Here is an 8321-nt window from a genome sequence, read left to right as displayed (position 1 = left end):
GCACAATTTATAGGCCGTGCTCCTCGAGAGCCAACCCGTGACGAGGTGGGCACGGTGGCCGCGGCGATGCCCACGTCGCGAACTGCTCCCGGCCATGAATTACCCTCTACGTGGAGCGAGGCAGCGACTACGCGGACGTGGAGGCCACCGTGCGGAGGGCTCCAGGAAACGCCAAAGAGATAGACAAGTTGCGAAGGAGGACTCCAGAATGGACAAGAAGCTTGTGTCGACGCTCAGCAGTCAGCACTATGTGATGTGATTCAGGTCTTATTTCTAGCTCTTTTTTTTTTTGCGGGAAACGGTCTTATTTCTAGCTCAAGCTAACCAAAAAGCACTAGAGACACACGTATCTGTGTACATACGCGAAACCTTGCATGCAGGAAGGCAGCATGTAAACTTTAATTTTTTTTGGCGGGTATATGAACTTTATACTTGCCTTCAACGTCGACCCTTAAACCACCCGTTCCTGCATCCGTCTGCAGGTTGATTCAGATGCGCCTTTTTCTCGTAAACCGGACACAAATTTTGAGTCTGTCGGTGTGTGTGGGGGGCGGGGCTTTGCGGGCGTCTGGACCACTGCCACGCCCGTCCGTGACTACCGTAGACCACCAAAACCCCTCCTCCCTTACCCGCGTGCTTTCCCGCTAGATGCTGGTCAGCGCCGCATTCATGCCGAACCAGAGCGGACACGACCTCTCACTGGAGCCGGCATTGAAGCGACGCCGGATGAGAGCGCTGCCCGCACCGCTTCTCGATGAAGGCGACGTCTCTTCGCATTTAAATGACACCGGTCCGTCCGTCTGCCTCCATTAAGCGCACACGGTTGCTGTGGAATCTACTCCGGTACTACCCATCCCTCTGTGGACCACCATTAAGGACCTCGCCGCCTGCCCTGCCCTCAGCCCGCTATTTAAACCGCAGGCCAGCAACGTAGCTGCATCCATCCACCCTCCTCCCCTCTCTATCTCCTCCTCTCCGCAGAACGCCCGCCATGGCCTACTCAAACTTCAAAGCTTTGTGGGGGGGGGGGGGGGGGGCTCTCCTCCGACCAAAAGAAGGAGCTTGCGGCCATTGCTGCCGAATGGCATGCCACAAGGCGGACGAGCTCATCGGAGGCCGACGCTGAGCACGCGCCAATGACAAAGGCGGCCGCCGCCATCATCCTCGCCAGCTAATGTTGGCATCACCTTGGCGAGGCTGTGTCCATTATGCTGACATGGTGTCGGAGGAGCAGGAGACCGTGTTTCGGCAGGCGCAGGCCAACCAAGCCTACAACGTCTGCCTCCCCGACGAGCATCGATGCGTGGAGGAGCTACTCATCTCCGGCATCACGACAGACGTGGAGGTGGACAAGCAGGAGGCGCCGCTCAAGTCCTACCACTCCGCCTGCGACATCCGCCGCGACCGCTGGCGCTACCATCAGTATCAAGAGGATTTAGAGGCCGCCTAAAATGAGATCGACTAGGAGGCCGATGAGGTTTACGGGCCTGACTCCGACGACGGCGACGAGGTTGGCAACTCCGTGACGGCCGCCGCAACACGCTGCCGCCGGCATGTCCGCTGGTGCAGCCGACAACAAAGAAGAGTAGTGCATGGTAGGTCGTCGGTGCTGGGTCCCAAGAAGGCCACCGCTCCTCCCCTCTCGCTGCAACTAAGCTTGGTGAGCCGATCGCTAATTAGCCATTGCGGAGGTGGAGGTGGAGGCAGAGCTGGAGACTGCGAAGGCGGAGCTGGACCTCCATTTCACGGTGCTCACGCTCAGACGGACGCCGGCGATTATTTAGATTATGGTTTAGTTCAAATATGTCCGAAATGTAATGAATTTTGTCCGGTTTATATGAAATTCAGCCCATTTGCATGAATTCCGCCTGGTTAGTTGAAATGCGGTTTGAAACGTATGCGGGTAGTGTTGGATGGCTGGCTCCTCCATACGTATCCGCGATGCGGGAGGAAATTTAGGGTCAGCGCTGGAGATGCCCTAAAGTGGTAAATTAACTGTGTTTTTCTTTTTGTGAAACGGATCTCCCGACTTGTAACAAGACAATTTGAGGTTTTTCTGGTTGAAAAAATCATTAGGCACCGTGCCAAATATGATATCACAGTATTGATCCCTGAAGCCTTTTCTGGTTTCAATGTGTTACGACGATGCAGTCTGCAAACTCGCAATGCGCCGCTCCGCCCGGTATCTATTCTTTGCCACGATCAAATACCTCAGTCGCCACCACCAAAAGTCTTTTGGATTCTTGTCGCAGAACCACCGTCACTTTTCCCTTTTGAATACCAGTCCAATCATCAATGTAACTGTTGGAAATATGAGCAATTTACCGAATGATTTTATTAACAGAAATACTAGATAAAACATGACTAGTATAGCAGTGATAAAACAAGTCATGCGATTTGACAAAGTGAAGGTAAATAATATCTGCATATATGAGCTAGAACCGATCATCTCTCGAGCAGACAGTAGATCAAGATGCATATATGAGGTAGATCCTAACATGTGTAGGGCAAACAGTAGAACAAGGAACTGTGGCAGGATCTCTAACAGGAAAAACAAGAACACGTACTGGACAGCAGCCGGAGCAGAGGCACTGGACTTGGGGTCGGTGTCCTCCATGTCGTTGAGAAGGTTGTCGACGTCGGGGAAGTAGTCGTCGTCGGGGAAGTAGTCGTCGGAGTCCGGGGCGTCCGTGGCGAAGAAGTCAGTAGTCGCGCAGAGCGCTTCCCAAAAACCTTATCATCCTTCTTCCGTACAGGACTCAAAAGGCCCAAAATACACAAAATAGACCCAAAAACCTTATCACCCGAAATAGATGATGTCAAAACTCCAGCAGTAACAACATATCAAGTGAATGATGTCACGTAGCTCCCGTGGAAACTCCCTCGTAGAAGCACACTTTGCTGCGTGTCTTTCAAATGTCCCATATCACCGAAGGCACTCACTGTTGTCACTATCTGAGAGAAGCGCGCAAGAATGCATACAATTACCGAAAAAGGGTTTCTTCCGTTTTGTATACAAAGCAACCAACCGAACCATACAGGGATATGTGCTGGGGCGGAATCAGCACAGTCACGCCCAAAAGAAACAACAGAAAAAGAGCAAAAGAAACAAATGCCGACAACGGCGGATCAACAAAAACGAAGAAGCCTCGCGATCGCTGCGCCCACCGGGCTCATCCACTAGGCTCCAAGACTCCGAAGCGCCGACACCAATCAACACCTCCAAGAAGGAACGCGACGATGACGACGCTGTTGCCAAGGGTTTCCCCAAGTACATGACGATGCGAGAGGAAGGGTAGCCCCCGACGCCCTCCCGAAAGGTCAGGTGGCACCCACATGCGCCACCGCGCCGGAGTCGGCCACGCCGACAGGGGTTTCCCCCGATCCCAACCCGCACCTCGGGCGCTCCGGATCTCGCCACCAAACCAACCACCACCCTGCGCCAACGCGGTCATGAGGCCTCCACGCTGTCTCATCACGGCACCGCGAAGTGAGGACAGCACGACGAAGAATCAGAGCCGGGACTAGGCATCAGCACCATCGGCACGCGGGAGGGCCCCACCTCCACTGTCAGCGACGGTAGCCATCCGGACGCAATAGCAGGAGCACACCAGGCCCGTAGGCCCACATGCCCCGGCTCGGAGTAAAGCTCCCGCCTTCGCGCTGCTGCCGGCACGCCGTCGGCGCCGACGCCCCATGTCCGAGCCACTCCTCCTCCTCACCGCGCCGCATACAACGAGATCACGCCGGGGGGCCGGCCCGCTAGGGCCCATATGGGGCCCGTCGGGCCCAGATCTGGGCCGGGGGCGCGTCGACGGCCACCCAGCACCGCCACGCCGTCCCGCCGCCAAGGAGCGACGCCGTCACCACGCCTGCCGCCGGCCGCCGTCGCAGGGCCACCGGACCGCAGCCAAGCCGGGCTGCACCGCCGTCGCCTTCCTGCCCCGGGAAGGGAGCACGTGCGCGCGGGGACTGGAGGGCCCGCCGCCGCCGGCACCACCCGGGCCAGCGCCGGGGGCGCCCGCCGACGGCGGCGAGGGGAGACGGGGGAGGAGGGGACCTGCGGGCGAGGGGCGCGAGCTCCGCCCCGACCACCTCCCGGGGAGGCGGCGCGAGGCGGCCTAGACGGAGGAAGGGTAGGGCGGAAGGGGGGCGGAGGCGGGGGGCGAGGCCGACGGCCGACGGTGGCGGGAGGGTCGGCGGCGGCGGGAGGGGAGCGGGGGAAACCCTAGCGCCCGCCTAGTCGCGGGAGCCGCTACGGGGAGACATAACCTCGTGTGCATATAATTAATCTCACCCATTCCAATCTTGGCCCCAAGTCGCTTCCACAAGTGACCCGAGGGCCAACCCTAGCGCCGCCGCCTCCTCCCTTTCCCTCTCCTTCCTCCTCCTTGCGCCGCCAAGCGAAGCCCGCGTGGCTGCGGCTGCGGCGGGGAGTCTCCTCCCACCTGCGTGTCTTTTCGGGTAGCGAGGCCTCAAGCGTGTGGGGGCGCGATCCTTATCTAGTGGCCAATGGTGGCGTGGCAGCTAGGCACGCGCGCGCGCGTGTGTGTGTGGACATGGTGACAATACATTGGCGCCGTGGGTCCGTGGGCGGATCTGGCTGCGGCCATTTCTCCTGGCCTTTGAGGCGCGCATTGTTCCCCTCTGGGGCGGCGTGCGACATCGGGCAACATTGGGTAGGACTGGCTCGCGCGGCTTGGAGCGCGTTTGGTGTGGTGTCGGGGCTGCAGTTCTTTTCTGCGCAGGTGGGGCTCCTCTGGTGGTCGACGACGTCTATCAGCGAGCATGTTCAGAAGGCCGACTTGCCCATGCCGATCCGTGCCTCTGCGTTGTGCTCTCCTGACCTGGTGTTCGGTCATGCATGGTGTCGGTCTGAGTTGAGCTCTCTTTCGCGGTTGTGCTGTTGGCGGATCGGCGTCGATGGCCATGGGCAAGGCGGTGTACCCCCCCTCCACCCCGCGTTCATCGGGACTGGTAGCTTCATTGTTTTATCTTGGAACTTTTTCTATGCTCAACATACATCATCACATGTTTCAAGCCATAATTTGGCTTTTTTGGGGGTTCGATTGCTATATTTATATTAGTTAGTGCATTTTCAGGCATTTAGTGAATATAATTCAAATTTGAATTGTAAGTGTATGAAATAGTTGGCAAAATTGGTTTGAAAAATACTATTTGTATTCTTTAGTCTATGCATAGGCTTTACTCAAGAAAATAAAATGAATTCAAACATCTGGGTGCCAAGCCTCAACCTGGAACATGAACTTATCAATTTTTAATTTATAGAAAAAAGCCAAACAAAATCTAAACAACATGAAACCTAAGATGGTATCATCATATGGTATCAATATGCGAGGTAAAAATTTGATAAGGTTTTGCAGAAGTTATGACATGTACTGCTTGAAAATCGGACCAACTTGGCGAAAGAATTTAAGTTTCGAGAGGGAATGTGCCAGAAGGTGAAGTGCCGGTTGATTCATCGTTTGACCTTAAATAAAATCTAAACATACACCATCACAATTTCTTAACCTTAGGGATCTCCACTTATTTTTAATTCCCTGCTACAACTACTAAGTACACTATGCCATTTCTTGTGTCTATATTGCAATGCTATACGTATTGTAGTTAATACAAATACATGTAGGAAAGAAACACATGATCCGTGTGCTGAATGACCATTGGTGAAGGTAAAGAAAAACTCGGCAAAGCACCTGAGACACGTGTCAAGTAAAATTTGCATCATCTAGCCGCCAAACACTTTATTTTGCCGAATACCCTCTTTTGATACTCGGCAAAGCCTTTGCCAGGTAAGAAACTCAGTATACTCTGCTTTGTGCGAAGGGTATATGCCAAACACCCTTTACCGAATGCAACACTAGGTAAAGACTGTGCCAAAGTTGAAATGACCCTTATCGATTATACTAAGGTACACGATAAAGAAGCAAATTTCAGTACGTGAAAAGAAGATCTCGAATGAGAAACAAAGCAGCTCCCGTAGTATGAACTGTCTTTAATTAGTATAAGCACTACAAAGAATATGAGGATGATCAATTCTCATCATTTACATGTCCTAGGTACAGGTTGTGTTATCCGGTCCACGACAAAGCTAGTTTTACACGTTGATGAAAGGCGCGCCGGTGATGATCTCGGTGGCGGCGAGCGCGACGAGGCCGAGCATGGCGAAGCGGCCGTTCCAGAGCTCCGCGTTGGCGTTCATGATGGCACCGGCTCTGCCCTCAGCGCTCTCGCCCTGGAGCAGTGGCACCAGCGACGCCACAGACAGCACCGCCACGGAGTAGGCGAACCACGCCTGCCCGGTGCCGCTGCCGAGCTGCGAGAGGAGCCCGTCGCCACGGCCTGCTTCCACGGCAAGCGCAGTCACGAAACCCACCATGGCCAGCCGCCCGTTGATGCGCTCCGGCGCGGGTCCGGCGAACGCCAGCGCGTCCCAGATCGAGGTGCTCGCCTGTGTCAGGAACAAATATCAGAAACCTGGCACAAACCGAGTAACACTATGTAGAGGCTTAACTAACACTGCACTGTGTTGCTTATGTGGATACGTACCTTGGGTGTGTTTGGCGGTGGTGCACTCGGGCCTTCGGTTTGTGCCCTGACGATGAGGGCGCGTCGGCCCAGTGCTGGCAGAGACTGGGCACCGAAGTGGCCGGCCGAGCCACGCGGCAGGACGGCGGCACCGGCGAAGGAGCTCATGGTCATCATGGTTGCCATTAATCAGCCGCGGAAGGTGAACGAAGGCGAGAAGGAAGCTACAGATGCTGCAGCAAGGGAAGAATCGGCTAGATGATTGCTAGTACTTGCTGTTTGTCGTGTGTCGCCGAGTGTTTGCTGGTGTATTGTTTTGAGTGAGTGGGCACATTTTATAGGCCACGCTCCGCGCGAGCCAACCCGTGACGAGGTGGCCGCGGCGGTGCCCACGTCGCGAGCGGCTCTCGGCCATGAAATGAATAGCCTCGACGTGGAGCGAGGCAGCGAGTGCGCAGACGTGGAGGCCAACCTGCGGAGGGCTTCCTTCGTAACCCGCCAAACAGTCAGACAAGTTGCAAAGCATAGAGGACAAGATTGTGTCGGCACGCAGCTCTATGTGATTCGGTTTTTGTTTCTCGCCCGAGCTAATCAAAAGCACCTTGAGAAAAACGTACGTTATGTGAACTTCGGAACCTCGCAGGCAGGAAAGCATGCATGTAAACTTTCTTCTCGACGGCCATTGTTGTACTCGCGTGAGTTCTTTCTTTCCTTTTTTTTGGAAGAGGAGGCATGCCCACGGCCTCTGCATCGGAACGATGCATGCAACCATCTTATTAAAAAGTCCCGAAGTATCACAAAGTAATTTATTTTTTTTGAAACGGAGGCAAAAGATTTGCCTCATCTATTAAATAAGAAGAGGATAGAGTTTGTTACAAGGGCACACTTTTACACGGCATGGAAGATTACTCACGCAAAATAATGTTCCCTAATTTTTTTGCTCCGGCGGTGATCCAAAGGTTTGCCTCGCAGATGATGTTGTTTAGCAAGATTGGTGGTGGAGCACTCTTGTTCCGGAAAACACGCGCATTCCGCTCGTTCCAAATAGTCCATGACACGAGCATGGTTAGAGAGGCCATGGCCTTTCTGTTGGGGACTCCGGCGCCGGTCCTATTTGTCCACCATTCCTTAACCGAACTCTCAACATGCCACGTAGAGGTGTCCATATGATGAAGCCCAAGTTTTGCCGTGACCAAGTTCCATAGCCTAATAGTGAAGCGGCATTTGAAGAAAAGATGCGGCCCACTTTCTTGCTCTCCCTTGCAGAGGGTGCAAAGACCACAATTTGGTCATCCACGTTTTTGCAGTCTATCCGTGGTCCAAATTCTGTCTTGGATAGCCAACCAAGCGAAGAATTTAGCCTTTGGTGGCGCCCAAGCTTTCCAAACCATTTGGTCCATGGAAGAGAGAACCAAGCCAAGAAATTGGGCCTTGTAGGCGGAGGCCGCAGTGTAGTGCCCGCTTGTCGTATGCTTCCACACAATAGTATCTTCAGAGAGTGCGTCCAGATGCACATCGTTCACAAGTGCCCATAGCGTGAAGAATTGTCGGATGTGCTCAACGGAGACAACCGTGGAGGTGTTGAGCTTGAGGATCCATACATTATTTTGTAGGGCCTCCCGCACTTTCCAATTCTTCCTTGAGGAGGCCGCAAAGACGAGCGGGGCAACATCCTTAGGCTTGCACCCATGGAGCCAGGGAGAATCCCAAAAAGGCGTTTTAGCGCCGTTCCCCATGGTGATGGTCGTGGACGCATAGAAGAAGTCAAGGTCCTC

General features: G+C 54.4%; 1 protein-coding gene across 1 annotated transcript; it reads right to left on the bottom strand.

Annotated features, from left to right (window-relative positions):
- Window positions 1-5977: 5977 nt before the first annotated feature.
- On the bottom strand, window positions 5978-6876 carry LOC123112044 (low molecular mass early light-inducible protein HV90, chloroplastic-like). The gene is made up of 2 exons (XM_044532946.1): window positions 6568-6876; window positions 5978-6469 (listed from the first exon to the last, which is right to left on the bottom strand). Exons 1-2 carry the CDS (start codon window positions 6730-6732, stop codon window positions 6116-6118), a joined length of 519 nt encoding a protein of 172 aa, XP_044388881.1. The 5' UTR covers window positions 6733-6876; the 3' UTR covers window positions 5978-6115.
- Window positions 6877-8321: the final 1445 nt, after the last annotated feature.

Source organism: Triticum aestivum, chromosome 5B, assembly GCF_018294505.1.
Source record: "Triticum aestivum cultivar Chinese Spring chromosome 5B, IWGSC CS RefSeq v2.1, whole genome shotgun sequence".
NCBI classification, from domain to species: domain Eukaryota; kingdom Viridiplantae; phylum Streptophyta; class Magnoliopsida; order Poales; family Poaceae; genus Triticum; species Triticum aestivum.
The sequence above is the reverse complement of the archived record's forward strand: the minus strand, read 5'-3'. Positions and strand labels throughout refer to the sequence as shown.